The sequence below is a fragment of the Mus caroli genome, chromosome 2 (assembly GCF_900094665.2).
Source record: "Mus caroli chromosome 2, CAROLI_EIJ_v1.1, whole genome shotgun sequence".
NCBI lineage: Eukaryota > Metazoa > Chordata > Mammalia > Rodentia > Muridae > Mus > Mus caroli.
The window spans coordinates 150,496,438-150,515,965 of record NC_034571.1 but is presented as its reverse complement, the minus strand read 5'-3'; the positions used below and the strand labels follow the sequence as shown (position 1 = coordinate 150,515,965).

Below are 19,528 nucleotides of genomic sequence, written 5' to 3'. Positions count from 1 at the left end.
AGAATTTGGACAAACGTTACTCGATAATCCATGCCACCCTCTCTGGTCTAGCTAAGACACTTTCCTTACCCATAGAGAGTTCCCTGGTACTCAGCTGTCAGTCTTCCAGATCACAGATCCTTCCCTTCCACAGGCTGTCTGTCTGTCTCTGTCTTAAAGCCCACTCCCACAGTGACACACCAACTCCAACAAGGCCACACCTCCTAATAGTGCCACTCCCTGGGCCAAGCATATTCAAACCACCACAGTTACCTTGGAGTTGTAGACAAGGCCAAGTTTTATAATTGGGGCTTTGGGTCCGTGCCATCAGTGGTGACCCAGGCTTGCCTACACTCTGGTCTCAGTCTCAGTCAGCCAAGGGGTGTTCCCCAATCCTGTTGACATCCAACCATCAAGGGGTGTGGCACAGAGGGCCTGGCTGCCTGGTCTGATTCTTAAAGTTAAGGTATGATGTCAGCTGACCTCATAAGGATGTAAGCACTAGCCTTCCGGTCTGTCTTTTCTGAGTTGTGGTTAGGGTCTAACGAAAGCAAACAGTGACAAATAGTGAGTGACCTATGCTTGGTAAGGCAGTAAAACCAGTCACTTGACTAGACTTCTGAGGGGTCACCCACAGTGGGCCTGGGTGAGCAATGAAACCCCCAACCCTGGATGTTCAAAATCCTTCCTGAGGCTGGGCAAGGCTCTGCTTTCTCAGCAAGGTGGTCCCTGGCCACAGTGGGGCCTTCCACACTGCCTGGGCTCCTCTAGGAGTTCTGGGAACCAGTGTCTGATGAGAGGTGAGCTGTCGAAAGCTTGGAAGGGGGCAGTGGGAGGCACTGAAGGGGTCACAGCTGATTTTCCCAGTGGCCCCAGTCTGTTAGCTGGGCTCCATTACCTAAGCACTGGCAATGTGGGAAACATGGACTTGCTATGTTTTTGTAAAAATGAAAGGCTCCCTGTATGCCTGACCCATAAGAAGGTGGCCAGGAGCTATAAGCACCCGTGATTGATCGGCCCCCTGAGCCAGCTGCTTATGGGGAAGTTTTAGGAGAGGGGTTGCTAACGAGCAGACTGTCCTGCCTGCCTCTTCACAGGGCACATGGCTGTTCTAGGGGAACTTCTCTGCTGAGGGACTTGGAGCTTGTGACATCACCCACCTGGCTTCTGTCCACAGCCAGTCTTTCAAAGCTTGATGTGAGGAGCTAGAGAGTTGTTCACTCAGCAGTTTAGAGCACTTGCTGCTCTTGTGGGGGACCCAGGTTCAGTTCCCAGCACCCACATGGCCGCTCACAACTTGTAACTCCAGTTTCAGAGGGATCCAGTGCCCTCTTCTGGCCTCTGTGGACACCAGGCATACACATGATATACAGATGTACGTGCAGTCAAAGCACCCATACACACAAGAATAAATATTTAATAGGATCTTACTATGTAGCCCTGGCTATCCTGGAACTCACTCTGTGGACCAGGCTGACCTCAAACTCACAGAGATCCACCTGCCTCTGTCTTTGAAGGTGTGCACCACCACACTGGACTTAAATAGATAATTTTTAGAAACTGTCACATAGTGTATACATATTTCAGTGTGGAGGGTGTGTGATAAAAGTAGAAATGAGAAGCCGGTGCCTCACAGAATATCAAATATAGTATTGATGTTAAGTATTAGAATTTTTGTACCTTACAAATGAACTCAATGTTACTAATTTAAAAGGGCTACTACCGACTGCCAGATATTAAGGAGACTTTTGAACATTGCTTTCTTTCAGATTTTTTTGTTTGTTTGTTTTGTTTTTTTTGAGACAGGGTTTCTCTGTATAGCCCTGGCTGTCCTGGAACTCACTCTGTAGACCAGGCTGCCCTCGAACTCAGAAATCCGCCTGCCTCTGCCTCCTAAGTGCTGGGATTAAAGGCGTGCACCACCACTGCCTGGCTCTTTTGGAATTTTTTAAAACGTGCATGGGTGTGCATGCATGTGTATGCATATGCATGTGTACACGCACACATTCCATAATACACATGACACATGGAGGTCAAAACACAAGTTTCCAGAGTCTGTTCTCTCCTTCTACCATGTGGGTCCCAGGGATAGAACTCAGCCATCAGTCTTGGCCTAGAACCTGAACCACTGGGACACCTTGCTGGCCCTGACGGGTCTCAAAGGGTATGTGTGACTCATACCACACATGTGGTTCAGTAAGTAATGATACCACAGACTTTCTTTAAAATTGAACTTTAATAAAAGTTAAGTAAATTAAATTTTAAAAGTTAATTTTAAAAATCTGGCCACGAGCTGAAGGAATTACCAGTGGAAAAGCCAAAGGCTCTCCCTGAGACTTATTCTCAAAATGTCTGCTCAGCTAGACCTGGCCTGAGCAGACCCTAACTAACATCCCTTGGGGATGGATCCAAGTGGGGCAGGGTTAGAGTACCCCAAGGAAAACAGCATGGAGCCTGGCGTCTGGAGCATGCAGAGCAAGAGGGAATGGGAGCCACCCTCATGGGAGGGGAGCCCAAGGCTGCTGCTGGGCCAGAGGACACGGCTTGCCAAGGGGTTTGCTCAGGGCCTCCCTGGCACAGCCATTTGCCTTTTCTCCGCTTCTTACTTTGAGCTCTCTGAGGGTACAAACAAGGTCCAAGTCAGGTGGCCACAAGGCATGGGGTTCCATGAAAGGTAAAGAACCAAAGAGGGTGTGTGTGTGTGTGGTCGTATATTTTTCATAAGAAGAATCTTAACGAGAGGGAAAAGTGGGATTTCCTGTATTTCCCCATCCCTTGCAGCCCTGTTAGGCTTGCTCCCACCCACCCCTCTCTGTGACGCACTCCCACCCTCCCCTCAGATCCATCAGGGCCCATTGTTCTCTGCTCTCCTCAGTCCAAAGCTCTTGATGGATTTGGTAATTGGGGTAATTACGGTAATTTTACCTTAAAGACAGACAGCTGCGGATTCCCTATTGGGGAGCCCCTCCCTGGGCCGCCTGCCAGCATTCAGGGACAATGACAAGTGGCTCCCATTCCCCTCCCCCGGAATACAAAGTGGCTGGGTAAGGGTGGGCGTAATGCATAGACTGTCCCTTTGGCAGCCCACGGTGGGGGTTGGGACAGCAGTGTCATTTTCCTCTCCACCACCCAGCCTTGGTTCTAGGGATTTGTCAACCCAACACACACACACACACACACACTTTTCCTTTTCAGGCCTGAAAACCCAGGCAGATAAACCCCACTGTTCCCAGTGCGGGGATAACGTCCCTGAAGGACGCCTAAAAGGCGTCCTTCCTTGCACCTATCCTTGTAATTTCTAAGGATAAGGGACAAGAAAGAAAGGTGGTCTTGGTCTTTGAGTGTCATTTGCCCCAAACCTGGAAGCACCTGCCAGGCTCGGAGGAACCAGAGCCCGCGCTGCTCTGCCCCCAGCGGCATCTTGTGGAACTGCATCCTAATCCACTGCCCCAGACGCCAGAGAAGATCGCTGAATGCTTGCTCTCTCAGTATAGAATTTCAGTATAGAAGGAAGTCTCAGAGAGCAGAGGTATTCAACCAAGGCCACCCAAAATGTGTGACACCATCACCACCACGACTACCACCACCACCCACACGCACGCGCGCACACACACACACACACACACACACACACTGGCGTGCCTGACAGCGAGAGCTCATGCAGGTACTTGAAGCCCACCAGCAGGACAGGCTCTTGCAGAGACATTAAGAGCTGTGTTTAGGGGGAGCTGAGACAGCCTTGAGTAGGCTCAGAAGTCCAAGTTGGTGGTTTCCTTCTTCCAAACCCTCCTGGAATGCATGTCATCACCAGGCAGCTCACTGTTCTGTCACCACTAGGGATACCCCAGCCTGCAGCGTCTATGTCAGGAAACAACTTCCTTACACTTTAGCTCCAGCGCACTGTTCCTCGATGCTTGGGGAGGGGGGCGGTCCTTCCACCTACCGCTTGCTTACCGGCGAGCCTCCCCTTAAACTCCACTGTGTTGAAGCGCCACATCTCTGGAAGCACCCCTCTCTCTCCATACACTATGGGGAAACTCTAGCACTGTTCTAGTTCCCCTCTCCACACACTGAGGGACCCTGCTCCCTCCCACCATCCCCATCCTGTTCTCCTCGGTTGCCAGTTGTAACCACACAGCAATTTGTGAGGTGCCCTATGTTAACGTTTCTCATTTCTTCCACCAGACTGCAGACTCAAGAGGAAATGTGGCCTCTGTTTGGATTCCTGTAGCTGAGGGAGGGAATTCTGTTGCTGTATGTTGGGAGTTCACAGACATCACTGACCCGTGAGAAACAGGTTATCCGGGTCTTTACCACCGAGGAAGAGGGCTGGTGGCTTCAGAATACAGCTTGCCCCGCAGCCTCCCTGCCCTCATCCTCCGCTGGGCAGCACTTCTGGGTCTCGCTCTCTCCCACAGTGTAGGGCCCAGACTTCCGGGATAGGACGCCCCCCCCCCACCCCCATAAACCCCACCTCCTGTACTGAATAGCAAATCCCTGATTTGACTGAAGGTTGGGGGTGGGGAAAAGGAACGGGATGAGAGAGCTGTAGGGTGGACTGAGCTGTCCCTCTGCCCTAGCTGCCGGAAGGCCTCTCTGATTCATACACCCTGGGTGAATTTCAAGGCGACCAGCTAGAATTTTGCCAGCTCCTTCTATTTTCAGGTCTTTGCGGCCAGCAATCCTTATGGCTGGTTCGTTTACAACAGTCTGGAATCTGTTCAAGTGTCACGTGCCTTGTTGGATGCATCACAGGCTCATTCTACCCGCCACGCCACCCGGGCACCCATGACACCGGTACATGTCATTGGGGTACTCTGTCCAAGGTCTTGCCTGTCACGGAAGCGGTTAGCCTGCCTGTACATTGGCATCGCTGGGGTTGTGGAGAAATCTGTCAGGCAAAATCTGTCCCCCATCATCCCTGCTCCCCGCCCCCAACAGCTCTTAACCAGGAAGGGGAATCCGCAGGATGCAGGATATACTCTATCGCTAGGGGGACGGCCCACGGCCCACACGACTGAGGCACAGAACTCCCAGTAGCTCTGAGCCCCAGTTGCCCACAGGCTTGCATTGGAGGGCCCAGATCTGGAGCACTCTAAACCCCACACGTTCCTAACACAGAGTACTGGGCAGACTACCCGCAGCCTGCGCACATGGAATGGGATCCAAGGCTATGTCTGACCCTGGGTAGCCCTGCTAAATGCTGCCTCTCCCCCCCCCGGGGAAGTATGCCCTTGGCCACCAGGGTACTCTCATCTCTTGCTTGGTGCCACTGCCACCCTTTGCCCTGCCCATTTGAGGACTTCTGGTTAATTCCCACCATTCTTCCTCTCAGACAAGTGGGAGTGGGGGTGCCCTGCTATAGGAACCTTAGCAGATTTGTTGGTCCCTTGCAGACAGCACAGTGTCTAAGGCTTTATTTACTCTTGGATGTCTAGACTTTAGGCCTGTCACAATGTGCCTTCCGACTGTCTGCCCCTTCTCTATGTCCTCACCTGGCCTTTCCTGTGTGCTTTGGGTGGGGAGAGGGCTCCCACGATGCCTCCTTTTCCAGTCAGGGCACCAATACTATTGGCTAGCACCCTGCACTATGGCTTCTTAAAACTTTAACTCACTTTAATTTGGATATGAAGCGCCTTAAAGGCTTCCTTTCCAAATACAGTCACTCGAGGGTCTGAGTTTTAAGTATGGGTTTGGGGAGGATGTGATTTGGTTCCTAAGAGGCTCGGGGACTCCAGCCCAGACTGCAGAGCCTGCAGAAGCTGGGCCCCCACTGTGAGTTGTGCTAAGCCGGCAGAGGAGCTGCTGTGAGATCATCAATCATGAAGATGACACTGGCTGGAAAGCGATGAGGTCTCAGATACCACAGAAGATGAATGGGGTAACGGACATGCGATTGAACTGGGCTCCTCCCCCGCAGCCAGGGCTTCCCGCCTGCAGTGGTAGCACACAGCCAACCTGGGGCTCCCACAGAACATCCAACACACCTGCCTACCTCCTGCCAAGGTCAACCAACTCTCTAACTACAGAACTTGGGGGTCATTCCTGCTAGTTGAGAAAGTGAACGAGGTATGCAAGGAGACCAGCACAGGGGCTGAGACCCACCCACGTGAGGAGAGTAGCAGTTACCACTGCAGGCTGCCTGCTTCTCCTGAATAAGGGGATGGTTTGGAGGACGGTGATATGGCACAAGCCCTATGAGTTTTCTCATCTGTGTCTACCAAACAGGCAGGTCAGATGGAGACAGAAGACCAGCTGAGGTACAGAGGACAGAATGTGAACACATTTGTTCATCCAGGCGAGCAGTTTTTACTATGCATTTATAGTGGTCTCTGCCCCCCCCGAGGGGCTGCTCCCTAGTCAGGGAGACGGAGTAAAAACTCAGTCAACAGGACTATTGCAGGCAGTGTTAAATGCTAAGAAAATAATTAATGATGAAAAGAGTCATGTATCACACACACACACACACACACACACACACACACAAAGAGAGAGAGAGAGAATGAATGAATGAAGGGACATTTGACCTGAGACCTGACATGGAAGGAGCCATGGGAAGGGATTCTATATGAAGACAAGTGGAAGGGTAAGAGCTCTGAAGCAGAGATGGACTCGGGTTCTCTGGGGACCTACAAGGAGGTGCATGTGTCTGGTTGTGCAAAGGCAGATGACTGTGGAGAGGTGGTCAGGGGCGTAGGCAGCTTGGAGACCAGGAACGGACCAGATCACTGCTTTAAATGCTTGAGAGTCTTCTAGGTTTTCAGTGCAAGGCTTTTCCCATGATTGAGATTATCACCATCATCATCACCACCACCACCACCACCACCATCATCATCACCACCACCACAACCACAACCTCCATTACCGCCAGCACCATGGTTACAGGCTTTAGGCCTGAAGAAGTGCTGTCGGTCTTTCTATAATTATTTGCAGCTCTTTACTTCATGAGCTCCTAACCACAGGATCACCCTCATCCCCATCACCATCATCAATTACCACCATCAGCGTGCCATAGGATGAAGCAGATGTTACCAGTGCAAACCCACATCCATCCCTCCAGGATCACAGAGTCCGTCCGTGTACAGTAACCATTTTGAACTGCGCCTCTATCTCTAGTCAAGAGCTCACTGGCATTCAGAGCCGCTCGCCCAGGCCCTCAGTCAGCCTGGCAATGCCCATCGTAGTCGGGAGCAGCCTGTATCCAGTGGCTGGACTTGACTCCTACCGCCGTGCTCCCACGTGCCCGCCACCCTTGTTCTTTATCCCTGGGATGGGGTGACTCAAATGGACACAGTGTCTACATTGGTTCTCAGGGTCCCTCGGCAGAAGTAAGCTCTATTTGCCCATTGTGGCAACTTGTTTGCTAATGTACCTGCGGATGGTGGCCTCCCCTTCTTTCTCATATGCTCACTCTCCAGACTCCAGGGAGCACCACCTGCTCTTCAATCTTTATCTCAGAGTCTACTGAGGAGAGCTGAGATGGAGACACTGGAGGTGGAGTTTACAAAACTTTTAGTATAAATTAGATGCTCAACATATTCATTATTGAATGAATGAATGAATGAATGAGGCTTCACTTCCCCCAAGGAGAAAGAAGGGGTAGAGCTGGGGTCATAAGGTGTTGGAGGTAAGCAATGCTGCCCTTCCTCCCATCCGGGCCTCCTACTCTAGGCACCGCCTCTGGCCCTGCTGGACAGAGTGAAGGTGTGGCCAGATCCCATGGGCTAGCACAGCAAAGTGTTTTATCTCCCAGCTCCAGTCAGCTGCCCAAACAACAACACCCACCGTGAGCCAGGCTGGGGAGAGCAAGGTGAACATGGCCTTGAGCTAGTTGTGCGTTTAATGTTGAAGCAACTTAAATATGCTATAAAATGACACAGGCCTGTAAAACAGCGTGTAAGACTCGAGAGTACAAAGGGAAGGTAGTCACCTGTGCAGCTATCCTAGGGCTGTCTGTGGCCTCAGGCATGGGTCTCAGAGAAAACAAGGGGTTTCCCACTTCGTACCGTGGGGATGCCTCCGGAGCAATATTTTTCTGGAAACTTCTGCCTGTTCCTGAGAGAGTTGTCACAGTTTTTATTCCCTTTGTGTCTGGAAATTGTGGACAAACCCCTGGAGAGATGCAGGTACCCAGGTAGCATCCTCCGGGGCTCTGTGTATGTGGTGAGGGGCAGGCCTGTCAGCTCTGTGCTGCCTGCCATAGAAGAGGTATTTCCTGTAAGGGGGACTTTGGATGAAGACCTGGCCTTCCCATGTGACCAGCTCTGCTGCCAGACTAGATCTCCAGGCTGTTTCTTAGGTGGGGCTCTGTCTGATGACCCATTCTCCATGGGGGTTGGCACGGTACAAATCCAAGAGGTAGGCATCTGGGTCCAGGCGACGTTCACCTGTGGAGAAGCGGGATTCCAGAGGTTGAGACTGTGGCAGGGAAAGATGCTGTTATCTTTCCAAGAGCCTCTCCCCAGGCAAGGTACCACCCTCTGATTATAGGAGCCTTGCCGTGGCTCACAGTTATCCCCTTTTTCTGAAGAGACTTCTGTTAGTAGAAGATGCTTTGCCAGGAAATGCAGTCCCCAAGCATCCACACCAGCGGTGTCAAGGACCAGCAGCCTTCAGGGCTGATACAGCCATATAAGCATGCATTCCAGCGCCCCCTGGTGGATCTGGCAAGCTCCTAAAATACCTTCCCTAGCCTCTAACACTCCTTCCATCACCCAAAGCTCGTGGACCTGGTGTTGTCTCCCCTTCTTGGCCACTGGCTCTCTGAGGAAAGTCTGGACCCTTGGACCAGCAGCCTCAAATGCACGGGGAAATTATTAGAAACACAAGTTCACAAGATACCGCCATTTCTCATCACAGTCCTGAAAGACTCTAATGCCCTACTCAAGTTTGAGGGTCATTGCTTGTCCCTGGCTCTCACAAAGCAAGGACACTTGGAGCCAGGTGCTACCGAGCCTACAGGGTCCATAAAGACATCCACATTCAGGACTGAGACTCCCCTTCCCTAGGGTGGGAGCACTGACAGCTTTCACACCAAACACCAGCCAGGAGTCAGCTCTGGGTAGAGCTGCCCACAAAGGAAGAGTTGCTAAGTCAGCCTTGCTCATCTTGACCCTCACGGCAGGGGAGACAGAAGTCTGAAGCCCCACCCCCCACCCCCCACCCCGTAGATTCACTTCCCACCAGGGAACTTACCAATATTTCCTCCAACTTCATAAACCAGGAAGGTGACCGGCTTCGTGTTACTGTAAGACAGAGAAAAAACGCCTGCTGGGCTCTGCTACACAAGGCATGGCCACCCCAGGTCTGAAAGGAGCATCCTCAGGGATTTCTGGTCCTAGTAGGAAGGGCCTGAGGACTCTTCTGAGAGAACAGGAGCCAATGAAAGAGGCCAGCCTCCAGGGGCAGAGAGGGGAAGTGAGAGGCAGGGAGGCAGTCCTTGGGAAAGATCAGCCCCAGGTGCTCTGCCAGTGAGCGTCAGAAGTGGGCTTCAGGGAGTGAGGTCAGCGGGACAAGTGGAGAAAGTACCCTGCTGTGAGAACCGGATTCTACATCAAGGAGGAATGTGGACATTGTATGATTATGTGTGGGTTATAACAATACAAGTATATAATTATCCGATGATGATTATAGGTATCCTGAATTCGGCTCCAGGATCTACCTCTGAATAGCTTTGTGTCTTTGGACATGCCCTACCCTCTGGGCCTTTGATTTCTCATCAGTATCAGAAGGAATTGGGTCAGACACTTGGTAAGGGCTGATACTCTGGGGGTCTTTGTGCCAACCCCAGGAAGGAAGCTCCCGAGGACTCCCGCTGCTACTCCTCGTGCCTGGGAATGACAACTACGTATCAGCCCCCTGATGCATTTGGCCACACCGTTTCTTGCTTCCTTAGGACCTCTGCACATGCAGGGTTCTGTGCCCCGAAGCCTTGTTTGCTCCTCAGGTTACAGTAGGCACCTCAGTGCAATTCATGTTATATAAGACAATATAGTGTTTAACTTGACTCGGCTACTTAATTTATGTCTGTCTCTTTTCTCATGGCATGAGCCTGTAAAGGCCAGAACCTTTGTTGTTGTTGTTTGTTTTTGTTTTTTTCGAGACAGGGTTTCTCTGTGTAGCCCTAGCTGTCCTGGAACTCATTTTGAAGACCAGGCTGGCCTCGAACTCAGAAATCCACCTGCCTCTGCCTCCCGAGTGCTGGGATTAAAGGCGTGCAACACCACTGCCGGGCTGGTTATTTTTTTAATATTTATTTCTATTCTTTTGTTTGTTTGTTTCTTCCTTCCTTCTTGTCTGTCTGTCTTCCTTTTGTTTCTTTCCTTTTTCATTTTTCCTTTTCTTTTTTCTTCTCTTCTCTTCTCTTTTTCCTCTTTCTCTCTCTCTTTCTCTCTCTCTTTCTTTCTTTCTTTCTTTCTTTCTTTCTTTCTTTCTTTCTTTCTTTTTTTTTTTGACACAGAGTTTCTCTATTTAAGAGCCCTAGCTGTCCAGGAACTTGCTTTGTAGACCAGACTGGCCTGAAACTCAGAGATCTGTCTGCCTCTGCCTTCCCAAGTGCTGGGATTAAAGGCGTGGGCCACACCACTGCTGGCTATTTATGTTTAATTACGAGTTGGGGGTGGTGTACATGCACATGTGTGTGGGTGTCTGTGGAGGTCAGATTGCTGTATACCCTGGAGCTGGAGTCACAGGTGGTCATGGGCTGCCAGCCTGGGGCAGCTGGGAACCGAACTCCAGTCCTCTGCAACAGTAGTCAGTGCTCTTAACCACTGGGCTGTCTCTCCAGCCCCTCTGTTAAGGCCTTTCGTTGCCATCTTAGCATTCCATGCACTGTCTGATCTACAGTAGCTGTTTATTAATATATACTAAAATCAGTAATGAATGGTGGCCCTTTTCATTATTATTTGGAGCCAAGAAGTTCTAAAAAAGGCTGACCACCACAGAAAGAGGAAGGCGAGGGACAGACATGTGTAACTCCTCATGGCCTTCAGCTGGAAGGGACCAAACCCCACCCTTCCCCACACCATGCAGGGCAGAAGGGAGGCTCCTGCCTCAGGGAGGTGGCACTTACTGTGAGAGAAGGCTGTTTGGGTTCTCACTGCCCTCTTCAGGCTGTGAGCCAGGGTTGAGGTGCTCTGTGAACAGCTTCAGGACGTGGGTCACCCTGGTGCTAGGATTCAGAGGCACCTGCAGAAGATCCATGCTAGGCCAAGTCGCCTGGACCTGGATCTTTGCCACTTTGGGAGTCTGGAGATGGAGATTTGGAGATAAAGAATCAAGACCCTTCCATCCCTGCAATTCACTCGCACATGTAACTCTTAGACCAGTATTCAATACCACATGCATACGCAAGCCCACGTCTACAGCCAGGTGTGGAAATGCATGAACATACGAGCTACATACAGATGTGCACATGTACACCCTGGCTCATGTCTGCTGGTCAACACACACAGTCATAGATACAAAGACACATACACACACACACAGATACACAAACAAACATACACACAGAGACAGACACACACAGATACACAGGCACACAGAGAAACACAGACACACACACACAGACACACACACACAGACACACACAGAGAGATACACAGGCACACAGAGAAACACAGACAGACAGACAGACAGACAGACACACACACACACAGACACACACACAGATAAACAAACATACACATAGAGACAGACACACACAGAGAGATACACAGGCACACAGAGAAACAGACACACAGACACACACAGACACACAGACACACAGACACACAGACACACACACACACACACACACACACACACACACACACACACACAGACACACACACACACACACACACACACACACACACACACACACACACACACACACACACACACACACACGACTTTCCCAAGTGGCTGTGTTGAAAACTCCTTCCTGCTCCATGTTCCGGAAAGACTCTTCGATGCTTCCCCATCCCTGTTCCACAAAGTAGCCCTATCCACTTTCCGAACCCTGCCCCAGGCTCACAAAGGACTTTCTAAACGTAGGGCCAAGTCGGTGTCTTCCAGAACCTCCCACCAGGCCAGCTTCCCATCCCTCAGCCCCTGCCTCTGGTTTCGCAGCACCAGAGCTCCTCGATCTCTGAGATGCGGTTCCGGCGCCGCCTGGAGGTCACAGACGGTTATGCATGGCAGCTTAGTGGCGGGGCCGAGGAAAAACCCGGATGCCCGCTCCTCAACCTTCTTTCCACCCCTGGTTTCTCCATTCGCCTGGTATGGGAGTCACTCACCGCCTCAAGCCCTTCCCCAGCCTTGGCTCTGTCCACGTGTGTCCTCCGCAGCCAAGTCTTGAGGCCCCCATCACAGAGCTGGGAACGACGGCCATTACTGTCATTCAGTTTTCGCACTTGAGCTACCAAGAAAGAGGCGACCTGTCCAGAAAGAATCATGTTTCAGCTGAGTTGCTGTGGCAGTGGCAAGCAAGGCCCCATTTCGGCCACCTCTGCCTCTCCCACACAGGGCTTGAAACTGACACCTTGAAGCGGCTTCCAGAGATGTTAGAGGTTTAGCCCCAGTGAGGACCCCGGAGTATTGGACTCAGGATTGAGCAGTCCCTGGGGCTACTGGACAGAGCCCTGCTTGAGGGAAGGTCCTCACTGGCACACCATGCAGAGATGTCCTCCAAACACATCTGGCCTGCAGAGTTCCTGGAGACCTTCAGGTAAGCTCAACCACTGTGCAGTGTGAAAATTTAGCAAAGATCCAGCAACCCTCTTTCCAAGGTTCGACAGACTATGAGATGTAGAAACCTAATCACAGTGACACACGTGGAGAAGTCGATGAGATTTCTATCTTGCTGTATACATCTGTGTTGTCTGATACTTAAAAAAAAAACAACAACTAGTAAAAACTAGTATTTAAGGAATGTCTTTAAAAAAAAAAAAAACTTCCTATCAGAGGAAAAATGTAGAATCCAAGCGCTGTCAGGTGAGATCACTGGCAGCTCTTCCATTAGAACTAGCTGTTCCCTAGCATCCAACATCACGTGGAACTCCCCTTATTTGGATTTGATGTCTTCTTTTGACCTTTGCAGGGAGCAGGGACATATGTGGTGTGGTCACACACATGCAGGCCAAAAGTTCATACAGATAAAATAAAAATAAATATTTAAAAAATTGCAATTCACTGTGTTTTAATAGCAATGTAAGTTAGGGGGTTGCATGCAAAGAAAAACGAATTATGGGAGTCTGGGAGGCAAATAGGGGGTTTTCAGCAGAACAACTGACCCTGAACTGGAGTCTTTAAAAAATAAGCATCCCATATTTTTTGGGTTTTTTTTTTTTTTGTTTTGTTTGCTTGTTTTGTTTTGTTTTTTTGAGAGAGGGTTTCTCTATATAGCTCTGGCTGTCCTGGAACTCACTTTGTAGACAATGCTGGCCTCGAACTCAGAAATCCACCTGCCTCTGCCTCCCGAGTGCTGGGATTAAAGGCGTGAGCCACCACGCCCGGCACATCCCTTATTTTTTAAGGCACCAAGTTCTGCCTTTGGAGAAAGGGAAAGGAGTGTCCAGGCAGAGTGAAAGGCTTAAGCAGAAACCCAGAGGTGGGAAGCCCAGGGTGCATTTGAATGCTTTGCTGGAATATATTAAGTGTGTGCCTGTGGTGCTGTGAATATGCTTGACCCAAGGAGTGGCACTATGGTGAAGGAGGTGTGGCCTTGGTGAAGGAGGTGTGGCCTTGGTGAAGGAGGTGTGGCGTTGTTGGAGGAAGTGTATCATTGTTGGGGTAGACAATCAGACCCTCCTCCTAACTACATGGGAGCCAGTCCTCTGGCTGCCTTCTGAACAAGAACAAGAGGTAAAACTCTCAGCTCCTGCACCATGCCTGCCTGGATGCTGCCATGCTCCTGCCTTGATGACAAAGGACTGAACCTCTGAACCTGTAAGCCAGCCCCAATTAAATCTTGATCTTTATAAGAGCTGACATGGTCATGGTGTCTGTTCACAGCAATGAGACCCTGACTAAGGCAGTGCCTCATGGAGGGCAGAAGAGGGCATCAGAATCTCTAGCAGTGGAGTTATAGACTGCTGTGGGCTGCCACATGGGTTCTGGGAATCAAACCCAGGTCCTCTGGAAGAGAAGTGTGTGCTCTTAACCACTGAGCCATCTGCCCAGCAACCACCGCTCCCACTGCTGATGCATTTAAAACAGCAGCTGGTTCAAGTCAGAAGATCTGGGGCTACTCAAAGAAAAATGCATTTACTCACTTCTGGAGGGAATCCATCTAACTTGTGGATGAAGGGAGGGATAAGATGGAAGATGGGTAGATGGACAGGTATATGGTGGGTAGATTGGGGTAGATGGGTGGGTAGTGAATGGGTATACAGGTAACTGATGAACGGCTAGCTGGGTGAGTGTTTGGCTGGGTATATAAATGGGTGCAGAGTGGATAGATGAATAGATGTAAGGTGGGTGGGTGGGCGGGCACATTGTTGAGTAGGCAGTGGGTAGATAGAGGGATGAACATGAGTACATGGGTAAATGCATAAGGGATGAGTGAGTGGGTGGATACAGATGGATGGATGACTGATCTGGTGGATGACCAATGGTGGGTGGATGATAAGTAGATAGCTAGATTAGTGGTGAGTGATGGATAAGTGGGGATTGTTTGGTCAAATGGGTAGGCAGATGACTGATAAGTGGGTAGTTGGATATGTGGGTGGAAAGTTGTTTGGGCCAATGGGCAAATAGATAGGAGACTAATGGATTGAGCAAATGGCCTGAGCAAACCCCATGGATGGTGCCAATTGTGTGGTAGGAATACTGAGCGCTAGAAGGATCATCTCAGGCTCCTGTCCCACCTACAACTTCCGCAGACTAGGACCAGGTGTGTGATCCCCTCTGTGTGATTACCTCCCCCACCCCCCACTCCTGCTTCTCTGCATGTTTTCAGGGCAATGTTCTTGGTGGGAGCAGGGATATCTCTGATGTCTGGTTTTGGCCTCCCTTGGGCAGGACTTATGCCCCTGAGTTGCAAAGTTGGACATTCTTGCTAGAGTAAACTAGGGGTGATGGGGGAACCAGAGGGCTGCGAGTTGGCTGAGAGGTGAGAGGTTGGGGTTGTAGGGAAAGAAAATGTAGTCTTCTTAGACTTGAATACAGGGAAGAAGAATCCTGGCCTCTGCACAGTCCCTCAGAGTCCTAGGAAGAGCTCTAAGTAGTGGCTCAAAATATGGCACCCATGATAGAGGGAGTGGGTATCTGTTACCTCCTTCCAGCCTAGCTAGGCTGGCCTCAGACCATCCACCACTTAGGCAGAGCCACCTGCTGTGCTGCTTCTCAGCACTCTCCTTTGATATGCCACTACCTGCTACCTGCCTGAGGCCGGACCAGACCGGTTCTCAGGTTCTCCGAGATTTTCCGGAGTTAGCGCCTAACTGTGATCTTCCTGAGTTCCTACTAAAAGGCTGATCTGAAAACTTCAAAGGAACTTTGTGTGACTGGGAATAGGCCTCCTCCATTCTTTATAAAGCATGTTTGCCGACATTAAAGTTGAGTCTTGATCAGAATTCAGTCGACTCCATTTCTCTCTTTACCCGCCTAGATCCCCTCTTTTCTTTCAGTTCCAAGATGCATCCCAGGCTCGAACCCAGACATGAGAGCCACAGGCCAGCCTCAACAGGTATCTACACCAGGGGAGTGCAGAATGGTGGAGCCTGTGATGAATAGACAGGCAGATGGACAGATGATGGACAGACAGATAGACTAAGACTAATGGATGGATGGACCCACTGCCATCACTCACCGTCCAAAGCAGGTCCTGGTACTGCACCATCATGCACACCACTTCAGCTGCGCCCTCTGCCAGCTGCTTTTCACCCTTGGTGAGCTTGGGAGGCCGCCCTCGGGGCAGGAAGAGATTGGGGGCCATCACCGTGGAAACATTCCACAAGGTCATCTTGTTGTGCTGCTCCTGGGCTGCCACCTTCCTGAGGAATTCCAGGAGTGCCTAAGGAAGGACACAGACCCTGCCTTAAGTTCCAGCACAGCTCTCTTTGTAGGAGTCTGGGCAGGAAGAGGGCGGATCACAGCTACTGTCCACTGAAGGCCTTGTGCCTCTGGCCCAGCAGCCAGCCTCTCACATGTGCTGACATCTCTCCGATGGTAAGTCAGCTGCAATGTGCCTCAGGAAGTTTTACTGTTGGGCCCATTTTACAGAGAAAGAATCTGGCTTAGAAAATGTGTCATGGGCCACGTAGTAAAGATGAAGAGAGAGATGGATGGATGGAGGAAAGATGGATGGATGATGGATGGGTAGATGGATGATGGAAAGATGGACAGATGGATGGAAAGATGGATGGATGGATGATGGAAAGATGGATAGATGAAAAGACAATACACAGAAAAAAGAAAGGGAAGGAAAGGAAAAAGGAGTGGGAAAGAAAAAGAAAGGAAGAAAAAAGTGATGAAAAAGACAATAGATGGTTAGAAAAAATGAAGAGGAAAAGTCTGAGTGAGAGAAAGGAGAGAAGGGAAAGGAAGAAAAATAGGAATGAAGAGAGGGGGGAGGGAGGGAGGGAGGGAGGGAAGGAGAGAGAGAGAGAGAGAGAGAGAGAGAGAGAGAGAGAGAGAGAGAGAACTGGTTACCTGTGTTTGGGATGTCAAACATCTGGGTACCTGTGAGCATGTTCATGCACAGCCCAGCATCTGTTGCCTGCATGGAATTTATGCTCCTCCTGTGGACTTTAAAGGAAATCCAGAAATCAAGAGGATAAGCTGTAGGTCCAGACATTTTTTATAGTTTTTATTGGAATTATGCAGATTGTTAGATGGAATTGTTTTCAATTGCTGTAGACATAGCCAGATACCTACCTGTACACACCCTCCCTACACCATGTTTGCCTGTACCTTATAATTCTAAAACTAATTTGTGTGTCCCAGCTTGGGTAGTTGGCTCTTACCAGGTTGTAGGTTGTGATATTGATGACTACAATCTCCATACAAAATAAACTCCCAGCTTAGAACTACAACTTAGAACTACATTCTAAGAACTTAGACATTCTTAGAGCTAAACCTCTGCCTGCTGGAGGTGTACCCTTTAATGTGGACTTCAGCCTGCCTCTGATTTCTCTTTGACCAGGAGTCTGTTTCTGAAGAAAGTCTATTTTGTTCTTCAAAAGGTTTTTTGAACATGTTTTGAAATGTCATTGACAGATAATCACAGTCATCTAAGAGAGGGCTCTCCCAGGCACACTGGTCAGTGGCTTCAAGGAATAGGGTAGGATGGGCATCAAAGCTAGAGCCAGTGGGTGTCAGAGCTGGAGGATCTATTTAATTCCATAGCCAGTTTCTTTGTCTTTCATAATATTTAGACTGTGTCATCTTGAGACTCGAGCCTTAACTACTGTATAACAACCCATATTGTTCTTTGGTTGTGATTTTCCTGCCAGGATTTTATGTCCCAGAACATATATATATATATATATATATATATATATATATATATATATATNAAAAAGTGATGAAAAAGACAATAGATGGTTAGAAAAAATGAAGAGGAAAAGTCTGAGTGAGAGAAAGGAGAGAAGGGAAAGGAAGAAAAATAGGAGGGAGGGAGGGAGGGAGGGAGGGAGGGAGGGAGGGAGGTTATACATTGAGCTCCTACAGGGGCCCACATCCTCCATGCCATGATTTCTCCTGTGCTAGCTTCTGTAGCACCAAAACAATCAAACAAAATTCTTCATCATCCTCCTTGGCTAAGAGGAGTAGAAATTCCAAGATGAAGATCCCAGGCCCTTTGTGGGCCCATCAGCCCCAGCCCCAGCCCTCAGTACCCACTCCCAGATCACACAGTGAAGGGCCCCAGAGGGGACCGTTTCCCAAACTGGCTCTCAGTAGAACACTAACACCACACCACAGCTGAGAAGGACAGTGAGCAGCTGAGTCTGTGTGCTGGCTGCTCCAGCCCCACTCTGAGATGCACAAGGCCTTGGCATACCAAAGCCTTGGAGAGATTCTCCAGGAAGAGTAGTCTGAACTAGTGCATCTCCCCCTGCTCACCAGACTTCTCTTCAGCACACAGAGCCCTTGCCCTGGAAGATGCGGCACCTAGAGGATCAGGTGTGCGCCGAGAGCTCTCCTGCTTTCTTTGGGGAAGACTTTCAGACAAGGACTGTGTAGGCCAGTGGTCACCACACCCACACCTGGTATGGCCGTGTGACGAAGGCACAAACAGAAGGGTGAGCGCCTTCAGAGCCAGCACTGAGGCTGAGGCCTGAGGCCAAGGCTTAAAAGCCACTTTTACCTTCAAGGTGTTGCGGTTGGGTTCAGGCAGGAGGAGGACGAGCAGGTGGAGAGCCTGCAGGCGCTGTTTCAGGTCAGGGATGTCTGCAGAAGAGGGAGGGAGGGAGGGAGAAGCTCAGGACTGCCCCATCCTTGCTCTAGCCTCATCCTGGGGAAAATTCAGGGCCGGAAAGCCCAGCAGGCCCTTTTCCACAGGGCTTACCACTACTTCCTGGCTAGCATGCTCAGGCAGAAACCCAAGCAGTGCTGATCAAGATGAGACGCTCACCACACTGTGTTAGTAAAAAGCTAGCACACATGCTCAAGCCATATGCACCCACATATGCATATGTGTGTCTGTATACATGCTCAGACAGACAGACAGACAGACACTGAGCTGAATAATGGCCCAGTGTCAGGAATGCCAGAGGCCAGAAAGTCATCCCTGGGAGGAAACCTTGATAGCTCACTTGTCCAGCACAGGTTTCCCAATGTCCTTCACACGATGAAGGTTGGAAAGGAAAAGCTTGCCCACACCGGAGGTCAGAGTCTCCAGGAGGAAGAGGGGGGAAGTTACAGAAGGGCATATTGCATGTCAGGGCAGGGGACCCCTGAAGCACTGACATTTGAACTTGGGCAGGTGGCAGCGAAGTAGTGTTGGGGAAAATCCCTCTAGTCAGAGAGCAGCAGGCTGGGAGTCTGAGGGGCAGGCTGCAGAGGGAGCAGCATCCCCCGTGGATGTCTTACTACAGGGAGAGAGGGCCTGTGAAGATGTGGGCCAAGTCCTTTTGCAAGTGTGTTGGGGACGATTGGCTTGATGCATGTTTTGAAAGGAGGCTGTGAGACACAGAAGGGAGAGAGAGAGAGAGAAACACTCAGAGCCCTACTGTGCTGGGGATGGTGGAGTTCAGGTGGCCTGAACATGGTGTGTGTGTGTGTGTGTGTGTGTGTGTGTGTGTGTGTAGGCCAGGGGTGGACACCAGGTAGGGTGTCTTCCTCAGTTGCTCTCTACCCTATTTTTTGGGCTGCTTGCTGAACCTGAAACTCACTGAATGGCTAGGCAGGCTGGCTGGTGAGCTCAGGAGACCCCTTTGCCTCTGATTCGCCTGTGCTGGGATTGCAGAGCCATGTGACTCTGGCTGACTTTTACCTGGAGACATGAACTCAAGTCTCCACGCAGTGTGTGGTGAGCCCTCTATTGACCAATCAGCCCCACCAAGTTGCTGAGAGAGAGAGAGAGAGAGAGAGAGAGAGAGAGAGAGAGAGAGAGAGAGAGAGA

The 19,528-nt window shown here is 50.3% G+C and overlaps 1 protein-coding gene across 1 annotated transcript in view; it reads right to left on the bottom strand.

Moving 5' to 3' along the window:
* Positions 1-7,843: 7,843 nt before the first annotated feature.
* The window catches only part of Arhgap40 (Rho GTPase activating protein 40), a 39,452-nt gene continuing 27,767 nt past the window's right edge, over positions 7,844-19,528 (bottom strand). The window contains exons 10-15 of the mRNA XM_021156780.2: positions 18,272-18,354; positions 15,773-15,976; positions 12,258-12,398; positions 11,051-11,226; positions 9,175-9,224; positions 7,844-8,366 (exon numbers count right to left, since the gene is read on the bottom strand). Of these exons, the coding sequence (XP_021012439.1) occupies positions 8,275-8,366; positions 9,175-9,224; positions 11,051-11,226; positions 12,258-12,398; positions 15,773-15,976; positions 18,272-18,354 (746 nt within the window). The 3' untranslated portion in view covers positions 7,844-8,274. The remainder of the gene's footprint in view (positions 8,367-9,174; positions 9,225-11,050; positions 11,227-12,257; positions 12,399-15,772; positions 15,977-18,271; positions 18,355-19,528) is intronic.